The sequence below is a fragment of the Aegilops tauschii genome, chromosome 2, assembly GCF_002575655.3.
Source record: "Aegilops tauschii subsp. strangulata cultivar AL8/78 chromosome 2, Aet v6.0, whole genome shotgun sequence".
NCBI lineage: Eukaryota > Viridiplantae > Streptophyta > Magnoliopsida > Poales > Poaceae > Aegilops > Aegilops tauschii.
Window position 1 is genome coordinate 48,590,467 of NC_053036.3, and position 15,092 is coordinate 48,605,558.

The 15,092-nt window shown below is 42.6% G+C and overlaps 2 protein-coding genes across 5 annotated transcripts; one reads left to right on the forward strand and one right to left on the reverse strand.

Annotated features, from left to right (window-relative positions):
* The first annotated feature begins 3,855 nt into the window (after nucleotides 1-3,855).
* Nucleotides 3,856-14,043, forward strand: LOC109753048 (uncharacterized). Of its 4 annotated transcripts, none has more exons than XR_005770456.3 (16): nucleotides 3,856-4,223; nucleotides 4,314-4,531; nucleotides 4,928-5,075; nucleotides 5,629-5,775; nucleotides 6,457-6,581; nucleotides 7,490-7,599; nucleotides 7,876-8,018; nucleotides 8,097-8,259; nucleotides 8,388-8,568; nucleotides 8,969-9,178; nucleotides 9,260-9,388; nucleotides 9,634-9,776; nucleotides 10,053-10,347; nucleotides 10,432-11,078; nucleotides 13,361-13,483; nucleotides 13,589-14,043. XR_005770456.3 is itself a non-coding variant. In XM_020311976.4 (16 exons), exons 1-14 carry the CDS (start codon nucleotides 4,013-4,015, stop codon nucleotides 11,059-11,061), a joined length of 2,853 nt encoding a protein of 950 aa, XP_020167565.1. In that variant the 5' UTR covers nucleotides 3,856-4,012; the 3' UTR covers nucleotides 11,062-11,078; nucleotides 13,462-13,483; nucleotides 13,589-14,043. The 4 variants fall into 4 exon arrangements, 1 of the variants encoding a protein (XP_020167565.1); XR_002230396.4 differs by having other exon boundaries at nucleotides 10,066-10,347; nucleotides 13,462-13,483; XM_020311976.4 differs by having other exon boundaries at nucleotides 13,462-13,483.
* LOC141041523 (uncharacterized) lies at nucleotides 12,245-13,246 on the reverse strand. Its single transcript, XM_073507905.1, has one exon. It carries the CDS (start codon nucleotides 12,988-12,990, stop codon nucleotides 12,472-12,474), a length of 519 nt encoding a protein of 172 aa, XP_073364006.1. The 5' UTR covers nucleotides 12,991-13,246; the 3' UTR covers nucleotides 12,245-12,471.
* Nucleotides 14,044-15,092: the final 1,049 nt, after the last annotated feature.

Here is a 15,092-nt window from a genome sequence, read left to right on the forward strand (position 1 = left end):
CCCTCGAAAGAAGTAAGTGGGAGGAAAGTGGAACTTGATGAAGTACTACCTCTTGAACCGGAAAGTAGCACAGCTCAGGAAGATGTTCCTGTGGTGCCTGCACCGACTAGAGAGGAAGTTAATGATGATGATGATCAAGGTACTTCGGATCAAGCTCCTACTGAACTTCGTAGGTCCACAAGGACACGTTCCGCGCCAGAGTGGTACGGCAACCCTGTCTTGGAAATCATGTTGTTAGACAATGGTGAACCTTCGAACTATGAAGAAGCAATGGCGGGCCCAGATTCCGACAAATGGCTTGAAGCCATGCAATCCGAGATAGGATCCATGTATGAAAACAAAGTGTGGACTTTGACAAACTTGCCCGATGATCGGCGAGCGATAGAAAACAAATGGATCTTTAAGAAGAAGACAGACGCGGATGGTAATGTTACCATCTATAAAGCTCGACTTGTCGCTAAGGGTTATCGACAAGTTCAAGGGGTTGACTACGATGAGACTTTCTCACCCGTAGCGAAGCTGAAGTCCGTCCGAATCATGTTAGCAATTGCCGCATACTATGATTATGAGATATGGCAAATGGACGTCAAAACGGCATTCCTTAACGGCTTTCTTAAGGAAGAATTGTATATGATGCAGCCGGAAGGTTTTGTCGATCCTAAGAATGCTAACAAGGTATGCAAGCTCCAGCGCTCCATCTATGGGCTGGTGCAAGCATCTCGGAGTTGGAACATTCGATTTGATGAGATGATCAAAGCGTTTGGGTTTACACAGACTTATGGAGAAGACTGTGTTTACAAGAAAGTGAGTGGGAGCTCTGTAGCATTTCTCATATTATATGTGGATGACATACTGTTGATGGGAAATGATATAGAATTCTTGGGAAGCATAAAGGCCTACTTGAACAAGTGTTTTTCAATGAAGGACCTTGGAGAAGCTGCTTATATATTAGGCATCAAGATCTATAGAGATAGATCAAGACGCCTCATTGGTCTTTCACAAAGTACGTACCTTGACAAGATATTGAAGAAGTTCAATATGGATCAGTCCAAGAAGGGGTTCTTGCCTGTATTGCAAGGTGTGCAATTGAGCATGGCTCAATGCCCAACCACGGCAGAAGATAGAGAAAAGATGAGTGTCGTCCCCTATGCCTCGGCCATAGGGTCTATTATGTATGCCATGCTGTGTACCAGACCTGATGTAAACCTTGCCGTAAGTTTGGTAGGAAGGTACCAAAGTAATCCCGGCATGGTACACTGGACAGCGGTCAAGAATATCCTGAAGTACCTGAAGAGGACTAAGGATATGTTTCTCGTTTATGGAGGTGACGAAGAGCTCGTCGTAAAGGGTTACGTCGATGCTAGTTTCGACACAGATCTGGATGACTCTAAGTCACAAACCGGATACGTGTATATTTTGAATGGTGGGGCAGTAAGCTGGTGCAGTTGCAAGCAAAGCGTTGTGGCGGGATCTACATGTGAAGCGGAATACATGGCGGCCTCAGAGGCAGCACAAGAAGCAATCTGGGTGAAGGAGTTCATTACCGACCTAGGAGTTATTCCCAATGCGTCGGGCCCGATGACTCTCTTCTGTGACAACACTGGAGCTATTGCCCTTGCCAAGGAGCCCAGGTTTCACAGGAAGACCAGGCATATCAAGCGTCGCTTCAACTCCATTCGTGAAAATGTTCAAAATGGAGACATAGATATTTGTAAAGTACATCCGGACCTGAATGTAGCAGATCCGTTGACTAAACCTCTCCCTAGAGCAAAACATGATCAACACCAGAACTCTATGGGTGTTCGATTCATCACAATGTAACTAGATTATTGACTCTAGTGCAAGTGGGAGACTGTTGGAAATATGCCCTAGAGGCAATAATAAAATGGTTATTATTATATTTCCTTGTTCATGATAATTGTCTATTGTTCATGCTATAATTGTGTTATCCGGAAATCGTAATACATGTGTGAATACATAGAACACAACATGTCCCTAGTGAGCCTCTAGTTGACTAGCTCGTTGATCAACAGATAGTCATGGTTTCCTGACTATGGACATTGGATGTCATTGATAACGGGATCCATCATTAGGAGAATGATGTGATGGACAAGACCCAATCCTAAGCATAGCACAAGATCGTGTAGTTCGTTTGCTAGAGCTTTTCCAAATGTCAAGTATCATTTCCTTAGACCATGAGATTGTGCAACTCCCGGATACCATAGGAGTGCTTTGGGTGTGCCAAACGTCACAACGTAACTGGGTGGCTATAAAGGTGCACTACGGGTATCTCTGAAAGTGTCTGTTGGGTTGGCACGAATCGAGACTGGGATTTGTCACTCCGTATGACGGAGAGGTATCTCTGGGCCCACTCGGTAATGCATCATCATAATGAGCTCAATGTGACCAAGTGTTTGCTCACGGGATCATGCATTACGGTACGAGTAAAGTGACTTGCCGGTAACGAGATTGAACAAGGTATTGGGATACCGACGATCGAATCTCGGGCAAGTAACGTACCGATTGACAAAGGGAATTGTATACGGGATTGATTGAATCCTCGACATCGTGGTTCATCCGATGAGATCACGTGCCCGTGTACCACAGCTTGAAGCCAGTATCCTCCACCTCCTTCGCCTTCTGTCCTCTCCATTTGGTTTCTTGGACGCAAAGGATATCAACACCTCTCCTCACCACTTCATCAACTAGCTCCCGAAGCTTCCCTCTCAGAGACCCTACGTTCCAGCTACCTAAGCGAATCCTCCTAGGCTCGGCTAGCTTCCTTACCCTTCGCACTCGTCGACTCAAATGCGAAGACCCTTGCTCATTATCCACTACATCCGGGCGCCGATGTAGCGCGCCACTAAGGATGCGACGACCCGATCCTCGCTCACTTGCCACCGTATCCGGATCAAGATACGGCGCGCCACCTTGGGGGTGACGGCCCGGCCCTTGCCCATTTTCCACCACACCGGGTTCCGATGTAGTGCGTCGCTGAGAGGGTTACGCCCCAACGAAAATCTTTTGGGTTTCATCTCCATAAGAGTGGCTAAGTTTTTACGTTGGCTCGCCAAGACTATCACACCCCTCCTCCTTTACCCGGGCTTGGAACCGGCTACATTGAGACAACATAGGCGGAGTTCCCATGTGTCATTGACTAGATTGAGAAAAAACCCTAAGCTACAGGGCGCTAAGTATAGGTTGTCAAGTATATTTGTTGTCGTCTCTATCCTCGCGCCTTCATCCACCTTCAAAAGGGAAAATGCCTAGGTGTCGCGACGACTACAAGGTGTGGCATGGTCGTGGTCGTGGCTGCCCTATGCAACGTCCGGCTACTCCAACGAGCAACACATGTGCTCCGCCAATGAAAAGGGTGAAGCATGAGAAGCGTCCCATTTGGTGAATAATTTTGCACTCCACATTAACACCTTTTTTTAAATATCTATGATGAATGTGTATGATGTATGAATGGATTATTTGAATGTCCTGATGATTGTTTAGTCAACTTTAAACATGTTGAAATATAAATGCCGAGACGGGAACAATTTAAAACCCAAGATGCGGGTAGGGGTGCGGGTTTGGGCAAAAAATATTAAGACGGGTGCGGGTTTGGGCACCCATTACCCGTACCCATAGCCTGCGGGTGCCATGTAGATATGCTCCTATGAAATGAATTCTACTCCCTCCGTAAACTAATATAAGAGCGTTTAGAATACTAAAGTAGTTATCTAAACGCTCTTATATTAGTTTACAGATGGAGTAGTTTGGTAAAGCATTTATGGTCAGATCCTGAAATTCTTTGCTAAAAGGGTCAATTTTTTTTTTTTGAACTATTGGAACTCCGACAAACGGAACGGGACCGAAACTGTCCTGCACCAATCTTGCAGCCGAATTTCGGAAGCCCCCGTCGCTGCTGCGTCGCGGCAGAGGAAAATCGTCCGCCCGCCGCGTGACGCCTCCCCCTCTCCCAAGTTCCTCCCCATAATCCTAGCCCCGGCCGCCATCGCCGGCCATGGCGGCGCCCCGCGAGCTGGACCTCTCCGACGAGGTCGAGGGCGTGATGGACGGCACCATCGACTTCGTCTTCCGCCTCGTCGGCGACCCCATCCCCCTCCTACCCTCCGCCTCCGCCCCGCTCCCCCTCTTCGACCTCCAGTCCCCTCCCGCGCGCCCGCTCGCCGTCTCCGACCTCCACGCCGCCGTCTTCCTCGCTCACCCCAACGGTAAGCGGCCCCAATCACCGACCAGCCAAGCGCCCGCCTCTGCATTCCTGTCGGCCTCACCGCCTAGGGTTTCCCGCTCTCTGTTTCCAGGGTTTATCGCCGCGAGGACGAAGGCGTTGATCGAGGCCAGCAAGGAGGCCAGGGAGAAGGGCAAGGCGAGCACCCGCTGCGCCCAGGACTGCTGCGTCACCGACGTGCCCCTCCCCGGCGTCACTCTCCTAGCGCTCTCCCGCGACCAGTCCGTGCTAGCTGCCTGCACGGGCAGTGAGATCCAGTTCTTCTCGGCTACTTCCTTGCTCACTGATAAGGTTGGACGGTTGGACCATCTTTTCCAGTTCCCCACAAAATCGTGTGAACAATGCAATGTCAGTCCAGGGCAGCGTAACAGGACAATGCCACAATAGAATATTAGAATGGGATTATCTGTTCTGTTGCAGTGCATTTTTTCACAGCATGTTCGGAGTTTGATATTTGTGTAAGAACAAGCTGCTAGTAATGAGTAATGAGCTAATGGCATTGATGGTGTTTATCAGTTTTTTAATGCTTTGGCGATTCCTGGCAATGACCAGTTTTACTGGTTGAGTGCTTGTTGATCCTGGTGATGGATATGGTCTGGGTTGCCGTATAATAAATCGTAGTTTTACTGTTTTCAACAGTAGCTGCCTTTTCCAAGATTACCGTTGTCTAATAATTTTGCTCTACAGGATATCAAGCCGTCATCATCATGTAGCATGGGACGATCTGGCACTGTCAAAGATTTCAAATGGCTAGATAATGCCTCTATTGTACTCTCAAATGGTGGATTGCTATCTCATGGGAGTTTGGGGCAAGGCCTGAAGGATGTTGATGCTGGTTTGTCTCTTTTCCTACCCTTTTCCTGGGTTAACATTCTTCGACTTATGTAACTTCTACCATATGACAAGAAATCATGCTCTAGGATACCTGTCAGTTGGTTTGTTAGAAAAGCAAGTGGTTAGCTTTTAATAATCCACTGATTTTGACATATGAGTACTTATATCATAGAGCATGTCAATTGTTCGACTGCTACATTATTGAGGATCAATACAACAAGAAATTAATGTAATAGTGCTATAATATGTACCACTCCTGTTGGGTCCCCCCCCCCCCCCCCCCCCCCCCCAAAAAAAAATAAATGGTATTATTCTTTGTAACGCTTAGGCTTTACAAAATCAACCTGATTAGTATTGGTAGAGGGCTGTATGACAAATGCTGGTACAAAATGTAGTATGGCGCAGCATCCATCTTCAGGCACCGGCTCACTTTTGGGGCTGATATGTGTTGTCCTTCAGAACTTGCTAAGACATTTCTTTTTGTGTTGTAATTGAAGTTACTCATCATTGTCTTGGTTGTGCTGAAGTTTACCATCTTTCTGAAATATATGTAGTTGACTGTTCCAAGGACGGGAACCATATTGCTGTGGCAAGAAAGAATTCACTCAGGATATTAACACCAGATTTGAAGGAAACATGTTGCATGGCCCTCTTGTTTCAGTTGTGGCCTGATAGTGATTCAGAGGGCACTGACATCAAAGGTAATGAGTCTCCATTTTGGTTTTTGGTATATGTCTCAGGTATATATTGAATTGTTGGGTTGCTCCAATTTTCTTGCTGTTATTTTCTGTATACACAGTCACCCCTTCCCCAGTTCTGTAAGGATATGCAGTTATGCCTGATGGCCTCGTGGCTGATTGCGGCACTAACATAATGCAGTTTCATAAATATGATTATGTTGCTACCCTGAGAGTAGACTAACGATATGTTCTTTTCCTTGTAAATTGATTTTTAATCTGTAGTAGATCGTGCTAGTAAGCATGGTTATGTTTAGGTGCAAAATGAGCGAGCAACACACAGCTCACAAATATGATCACATTGCAGGATGAACAACATGGTGTAAAAAATGTTTGTGAAGTACACCACAGGCTAAAATTTGTATCATAGCCATCTTCTGAAATTATATATCGAAGAACCATCAACAAAGATGCAAGTTCCGTAGAAAATTTTGAGATGATATTAGGAAACAATATAGTGAAGTTTGGTTTCAACACATTCATCCCATGACCTTTGTGGTGCACACTTCTCCAATCATTAGATTCATCGATTTAGTATTATTTACTCTTGTCCTTGCAGATACACCACTCAATACATCAAATCATATTTAGTAGTAGATGTTACCATGATTCTTTGTTGATGTTATATTTTCAAAATTTCATCAGTGGATTCCATTGGGTGGGTTCGCGATGATAGCATTGTTGTCGGTTGTGTTCGATTGAATGAAGAAAGCAATGAAGAGGATTATCTGGTAAAAGTTATAAGAAGTGGAGGAGATACATTTTTCGAGGTGAATTGTTCTTCTAGTTCTGGCTGCTTCTCCTCTTTTGATTCACATTTTGTTGTATGGTGTTTCTTTGGTGAATGTGTCATTTGCTAAATGATCTTTCTGGGAACATTCTTGGGTAAAGCTACCTCAATTTGGCAAATATGTATGAAGCATATTTATGCACACAAGACTAAGTGTGGTCAATAGTTGTATGTGTTTAAGAAATGTAAATCAAATACTTATGGTATTATCCTTCAAAACACAATTTATATGACAGAAAAGTGATCCCATTAGATTCACATTCGAAAGTGCTAGTAATGATTGAAATTTTCTGTGACAGAAACCACATATTATTAGAGTAATAATTGATCAAAGTCTTGTCTTAATGAATCAGATGTATCACCATTATCTGAATGATAGTCTTGATTTTCATTTTATTGTTGGTTGTCTGAGTGTGAGAAATGGTGTTTTCACTCTGCATATGTTGGCAAATTATGCTGAAATCTAGGAATGAAAGCACCCTTTGGGCCATACTGTGCCCGCTGCCAATGAGACTAATCTTTTGAAGTGGCAGTTGACACTTGTAACCCCTTGGGAGCAGAGTCCATTAGTAAACTACTTGCACATATGTCTATTCAAAATTACTGAACTGATATTTGGTTTCGCATAAATTTATCCTGAAAAGATGTAGGAATGCCACATGTATGCTAAAATCAAGATGTATTGGGCTATTTGCCTATTAGGTTCTGTAATGGATATGATCACGTATATTTAACTTACGAAGGAAAACTCAGCTATATGCGATGACCCTTTTGTATTGTATAACAAAACATATTTACTAAGATATTCTAGTTTGTGCCCCCTTTGACTTCTGAATTTCCTTACTGACTGGCTGAAGTTAATGTTGTTGCTTTCTTAATGCCTTATAGAGCTCAAGCAAGCCAGTTGTTCTTAGGTGTGATGTTTCCAGAGGCATAAGGAATGATATTTTACCATCTGGAGTTGGACCAAATCTGCTATTGGGCTATCTGCATCGCTGGTATGCAAAACCGGACTCAACATTCCTTATTCAATAATACTTCTATAATCTAGCTATTGTTTATTTCATGTACTTTGTGTGCATGGTGGTGTTGGAAAGAACTGTTTTCCCCATAAATACTGTAAGGGAAGTCTCTACGTCGGGAATAATTATTTAACAGAGTGCACCATAGTACCATACAGATTGATAAAATATTTGAAAAGGGTATTTGCAAGATGAATTCTGTCATTATCATGTTACTGTTGTCATGTCTGATATATTTGTGTAATTTGACAGGGATCTCCTGGTTGTTACAAATAAAAAGAGCACTGATGACCACATTTCTCTTTTGAAATGGCCGTCCAGAACTGATGAGGAAAGAACTGTGGTATACCTCGAAATGGTGGAGGATAGATATAGTCCTAGAATTGATCTGCAAGGTATGCCATAACTCGGAAAGTCACAATAAAATAACCTATTCATTGTTTTGAAAACAATATACTCCTTTTGGCTTTCAGAAAATGACGATGACAATGTTATATTGGGGTTTGGTGTGGAGAATGTTTCATTATTTCAGAAGATCACAGTACTGGTTGGACCTGAACAGAAGGAGGTTGCCCCTCAACATCTTCTACTTTGTTTGACTAGTGAAGGGAAACTAATTATTTATTATCTTGCCAGGTAGGTTTATTGTTGAAACTTGGCAGTGCCATAGTTAGATGAAAAGACTGTCTACTTTTGTACTGCATTTACTATATACTGACATTTCGTTTTGAATATTTCCTTGTTTTGACACTGTTGTAATTTAGGATTTCTGACCCTTCCGATTTACCTCAAACAAGTCTGTCTACCATTGAGGATAGTAATGTGGATAAACAAATTTCTCCTGCAACTGTGTCTAATAAGGATCTGACTCCAAGTGTTACAAGTTCAAGCGCCAAGAGTCTGCTCGCAAGACCAGGGACGATGGCCACGCACGACAGCAGCAAGGTGAGTCTTGACCTTCTTTCATTTCAACTTTCGAGCTCCAAAATTTTGGGGATTCGATTTCTAGAGTTTTTGTATTTGGGCCTTCACACGAAATCCCATTGGAGGCGGCTGCTCCTTCCGTGTCCCTGTGCCTGTGCCGCTGCTGAACCTAGAAGCCGACCATCAGGGTTTAGAAGTCGACCCTGAAGCAGCTGCAATATGACAATCCATAGAAATATGGTGATTTAAGTAGTTCTTTACCTGTATATAGTGTCTATTACAGGAGCATGTAGTGGATCACTTACATAGTTCTTGAATAGCTAACTGCTGTAATCATATTGCTGCATTGTCTCATTAGTCTCATTCTTGCTTTCGAAGAATTTTTGTTGTTTGACTGACAGCATTATCTTTTTTGCTGTAGGCGAAGAAAACAAGACCGGAGGAATCTTGTAGAAAATTGTTAAGCGCCGTCCTGGAAAAATACAATGTTGAGTGTGAAAATTACGATGATGACCTCATTATCTATTCTAAAGACTCTGATGTTATATTGAGAATTGAGAAGACGCTGAGTGCACCTCCTGATTGCGATAAACCAACCGACTACAACAAATTGATCGAAGAGCTGCAAACGGTACGAGATGCAGGCTTTTCTGTTACTTCGTTGGTTACATAAATTGCAAATGGATTATAATATTGACGATTCTTGATGTAGGTAACCAAGAGAATGGTTGCACGGAAATATGCACGTGAGAGAGATGTTCTGGTGAAGAATTTGCTGTTGGCAATAGATAAGATCTCTCACTTTGAGTCAGATATACCGTTTGTCGACAAGCAAAATAAGGTTGATGCAACTTTTTTGAAGTATAATTATGGATTTTGTTAGCATACTGCTATAGATGTTTGTATAATTGCTCCCATCCTGTTACATATATATATATATATAAGTATGTGCTTTGCTGTCTTTAACTACTTCCCTGTCTGTACTGGATCGTTATTAATAAGTGCGTATGATCCAATGTCTAGATGTATTTGTTAGTGTTCATGTTTAGGCATGTGGAGCTCACTTATTTTTTATTTCTCATGCAGGATGCAGCTTTGCAAGCAAAAGACTGGCTTTTGAACAAGCAGAGGGAGCAGAAGTCGGTCTCAATATATGAAGATGCTGTCCTAAAGTGTACTGCTTTAGACAACTGGATTAAGAGGCTAGAATTAGATCAAACAACTGAAGGGTAAATCTGGGACACATCTTCAAGTTTAATTACCCCTTCCATTACATAACACTATAAAGGGATCTTTTTTTCATTAGAACGAAACCTAGGACTTTTTCGTTGAATATACACTTTACCTATATTTCTCTCCATGCCTTGATGGAGTGATGCAGTAGTCTGTCAAATTAAAAATGCATTTATTTTCCATTTGTAATGTATAACTAAGATGCTTTATCCAAGTAATTATTTATATGCATTTGTGTTTTGCATTGCTATCCTTATTGTTTAGTGTATTAGGTCATTACTACAGGATTCTTCGACGTCTTCAAGTGGATACGAGGAGTTGCCAGAGGGGAGTTCGGTTGAGGAACAAACGAATAAATTTCCCCCAAGATCAGTTCCTACAGGGGAGACTCTTCTTGAAATTTTTAGAGTAGAGACAAACTTGGCCTTGATAAAGACCATCCTGGTCTATGATTATAAAGGTGCTGCATTAGTCTATAAATCTAAGCAAGGGGATAAGAGCCGATTTCGTAGAAGGTGTTCCAATTGGCTGTCAAAACATACCAAGAAAACCCGTTCTGATTTCATAGTATGCCACATACTCATAAACTACATCTTACTTTTCTTTTAGTAATTGATGGAAACTCTTCTGATATTTTTATAATATATGCAGGATTCGCTCACTCTCACAGGCCCGACTCGGCCAATGACTGCTGACGGAGAGTGCTGGGTCATTAAACTCGACGTGCCGGCTGAGTCAAGTTTTGGGGTCGAGGACCCTGAATTGTGTGACAAACTTTTCAAAGCAACATTGCCACTGAGTTCTGATTACATTGACAGGCCCCGATGCAGCTTATTGTCTATCCGAGGTGGAGTTGTAAATATCTCGTCCATTACATTTAGCAACGCCCTTCGTTGCACTGTCAGGTTTATTCTTGATCGTCGTGTCGATGTCAGTGCTAAACAGTTTTATATCCGAGGTGAACTTACATTGTCAGTTGAAGACTATGATGTGAAGTTCACGCTTTTTAGAAGTCAATTCCCAAAAGTCACTGCACGCATTCTTAGTGAGACAAAGGTTGAAATTCCATTACTTAGGGATGTCCTCTCCCTTCCTGTTGGAGCCCGGGTGCATGTAGGGGGTATTCTGAAATTGAGAAGAGGGAAAGTGCTTGTTGATGACCATCTTATCCTTGACAAGGAGACAGTAGAGGCTGAATGGCCTGTGATTCCATTGAATGGGGTTGCTTCTCCTAGTCACCTGAAGGCTTGCTTATCGATTGCATTATGTGACTACATCTAGTCCACACAGCTCACAAGGTAAACATTTGTTGCATCTTTGAATGAGATTCCTTTGTATTGCAGTAGAGTCAGTATACTTAATACGTACCACAAGTAGCTATCTCGAATGCACCGATATGGATACGGGTATCAGTGTCGGGGCCAATACGGATACGTAAATTCGTCATTTTCAAAAAGTGCCAATACGGATACGTTTTACTAAATTTTTTTAAATTCAAAAAAAGGGGTACAGAAGTTAGGAATAGCAGGTTACCTTCATGTTTGCTCTCCTCAAAATGCATCCACTAGCTTCTCCAGTTGCCCTGTTCCAACTTCAAGTTCAAACACCAAAAGAAATGAATTAGCCTACCCTATTGTAATATGAATATGGAGCAGAAAATCAACAGTCAACTGTACATCACCTTAGAATGTTTGCAGGATTGATCTGGGCAATAAGTTCCAACTTGCATGTTTTCATTTCCATCTAGCAAGTAGCAACAGCCAACCAAAATAAATTAAACATGTGTAAAACAGCGAAAAAACAGTGCAGCACAACCAGACATTTGAAGTTCAATATTACATAGGACATAGCATAGGTGGCAGACTGACAGTTTAGTATCAAGCAACATACACACCACATAGGTGTTCGAATAAGAACATATTACAGCACCACAGTACCGATAAATAACTAAATAAGCTATGCCTCGTCCTCGTCCTCCTCATCTAGATTCATTGCTTCATCATCCAAGATGACAACACTAGCATCCACATCCCCAAAAGAAATGCCTTGCAACTCTGGTTCATCAAGAGACAAGTTAGCAACTTCAAGAACACCAACACCAGTTAGAGTTTCACGAGAATCCCCTCCCACATCCCACATAAGCGATTCCCCCTTCTTGTATGCTTCTGATCTTCTTGAGAGAAGTCTAAGGTTTGAATGGCAAAAAACCAAGTCTTCGGCTCGTTGAGGAGTCAATTTACTTCTGCCCACACTATGGATGAATCCATATGTACGCCAATTTCTCTCACAGCAAGAAGATGAAGCTGGTTGGCTAACCAATTTGATAGCCAAACTCTGCAATTAAGGAATGGACACTCCATGATTTGTCCACCAAGACATTGCAGAACCAGCCCATCTATCATTGATTGAATCATGATCATTGAATTCTTCTGAACAAGTAGAAAATCTTGAGAATTCTTCCCTTGCTCTTGCCAAATCTTCTGCAATTGGGAAAAACTTCTTCATGCATTTGTTTCTCATGGCTGTAACCTCAAGGTCCTTGTGTTGGGGTACACGACCCTCGCCTGCTGCAAGCCACTTGGCACTATAATATCTACAAAAGACAAAGTGAGCATTAGCAAAAGTAGAACACTAGAACTTGAGTAAATGAAACAATGAATAGCTTGAGCAACAATGAACAAATAAATCAGATTATGACCTTGGGTTGAGTGAATGGGCCATACAATGGAGTGGATTATTTCCTTTTGTCCACCGAGCAATCAATACCTTGTGAACCTGCTTGAATAAAGGGGACCCCTCGTGATCATTTAAGTTCCTTTCTTCCCTTTCATATATTGCTTTCCTCACTTTCTCAATCATGGAATCCCACATCTCATAAACAAGATGAACACATGGGTTGTCCGTGTCTGTCACACGAATCATCTCATGTACTGGTTCGGTAATCTTGAGAATATATTCCACCTTACTCCACCACACATCAGAGAGTATCTTCTCTTTGACAACACTTGCAGCTTCAGAATCAGCTTTGTAGATATCCCACTGAGGACTAATTACCATGGACTGGAGAGCATTCTTAACCAAAACAAACCGCCGCAACATAATCACAACAGAGGCAAACCTTGTTTCAGCAATAGCAAGCAACTTCAAGGGGCTGAATTCATTAAACATTGAGAGTCGCATGCCATGGTTCATAATAAAATTCTTTATCATTGAAGCTTCATTTTTCACAATGGCAATAAACTCAAATTGATAAAAGGCTTCTATTTCTTCAAGTGTCCGCTGCTTGGGCTCACAAATATTTCTTTAAGTATCGGTGCATTCGAGGTAGCTATAATATGCTGCTGCTATCGCTAATAAACTAACATTTTACAAATCAGTTCCTGTGAATCACTGGATGTAGTGCAATGTCATGTGTTCGTGTGCTACGTTACCTGCAGTAGCCAAATGCTACATGTATCATATACTGACATGCTTGTATAGACTTATTATTCTGCATTTTGTGGTATTACATAGCGTCTTTTCAAGTTAGATTTGAATAGAAACTGGTATTTGCTTGGTCATCTCTAAATCATTGTATCAGGGCACATAATTATAGCAGCATGAATATTTCTGCAAGCTATACATACTTATCAGTTGAAGCATCTAACGCGAGTTATATTTTGATATTTCTTACACATGCAGGTATGATGACGAGACTGTTAAGGTAACAAGATATATAAACCTATCCACTGAAGGAAACCCCCTTCCTGTTTCTTGTACCCTACCTACTCAAGAAAAATCATCTTCTGTTTGTTCCTTGTTTGTGCAGGTTATTGGTAGCTGGGGTGATGTGGTCATTCTGTGTAAGAGAAGTGGTCATCCGAGCGTTTGCTAAAAGGAGAGAAGTGGTGATATATATTTTCCTTTTGAACTTTGGATATATAGCCTGACCCCATATCCTGTCGAATGCGATTTTGCCGTGGACTGTAAGCGGGGATAACTCTAGTAGATCATGTGCCGCTCCAGAGAAATTACTCACGACTGCTGCTAAATATGCTGGGAGCCTATCAATATATACGGTTTTTCTGTGCTTACGGTGTGGGGGAATGTTGTATTGTGTTGTGTGTGACCAATGGATGGGTATCATCAACGGAGAAGGGCTGTTCTCATTTTTGTTTCTTATCATTTCGATTGACATGATATCTCAGAATGTTGGGTATCTCAGAATGTTGTGAAGTCCCTTTGCGCTGGCCATGATGAGCGCAGAAAGTTATTTCTCCTGCTCGTCCTGTCACTGTTAATTTCAGCCGTTGTTATCTTGCTGTTTAGTAAGTTCAGTGCATTTTGGCACAAATACCCAGCAATTAGTATAAGAAGTTTCCACATGGCCAGGAATAATCACGACACGTGAGGCACAAATATGCGAGCAGCAGCTCTGCAAACCCACGAAATTTGGGGCTATGCACCTCACGAAAATGCCTAAACACTGGACTGGTAGAGCATCGTCTTTCATCATTCTTCGTTCCTTCACCGGTCATGAGGTCATGGAGCCAGGTCGAAGAAAAAGAGGTCATAGAGCTCAGCATATTTTCACGTTCCATTTCACTACCCACTCCAGGGTTCTTTTCACCTCTCCCTGGCAAATGAGTTCATATAAGAGTGTCTGTACAAGCCGTCGGGGAGGTTGGCAAACGGCAGGGTGGTGGAGCTGGCCTGATGGGGTGGGAACTTCCTGCTGGGCCCGCCTGTCAGTGATCGAACGGCAGAGGATCCTCGTCCGGCGCGGACCCCAGCAGCAGTGCGACCCTCCATAGCTGGCCACCGGGCATCAGTGGTTGGGCGTTCACCGGGTAGGCGCACCCTGCAAGCAAGTAAAGTGTCACATTTTTCCATTTTGAGAAGTAGCAAAGACAGACTCACATTGATTGTTCATGCAAGTGACTTTTCGTTATGGTAGCAGTTTTTTAACAGTGTAATGGCAGCTGCTATCTACAGCAAGCATGAGTAGCTGTTGCTTGCCTGTGCGCCATATCCGTAGAAACACCCATTGTTTTTTTTAAACAAAGCAAAAGATTTGTCATTTTCATTGATTAAGAAGAAGAGAGTTGTCCGATTAATTAGAAAAAAACCGAACAGAAACCTAAATTAGAAACCCCACAAGGGGCACACACGGACGACCTGGCCATACACAAGATCACGACACAACCAACGATAGAGCCGTGGCGAGGTAGCACCGAACAACAAAACAACGCCAAATAGTGGACTGCAGCGTCGAGGACATGACATCTCCGATTTTGCCGACGAGCATCACAGGAGAAAGTTACAAGCCTCGC

Bases quoted from the DNA above. Each gene is read 5' to 3' on its own strand.
- LOC141041523 (XM_073507905.1), bottom strand. From the start codon at position 12,990: ATGATAAAGAATTTTATTATGAACCATGGCATGCGACTCTCAATGTTT.
- LOC109753048 (XM_020311976.4), top strand. From the start codon at position 4,013: ATGGCGGCGCCCCGCGAGCTGGACCTCTCCGACGAGGTCGAGGGCGTG. The intron at 5,776-6,456 runs GTAATGAGTCTC...AAATTTCATCAG, and splicing joins AGAGGGCACTGACATCAAAG to TGGATTCCATTGGGTGGGTT. The intron at 9,179-9,259 runs GTACGAGATGCA...TTCTTGATGTAG, and splicing joins TGATCGAAGAGCTGCAAACG to GTAACCAAGAGAATGGTTGC.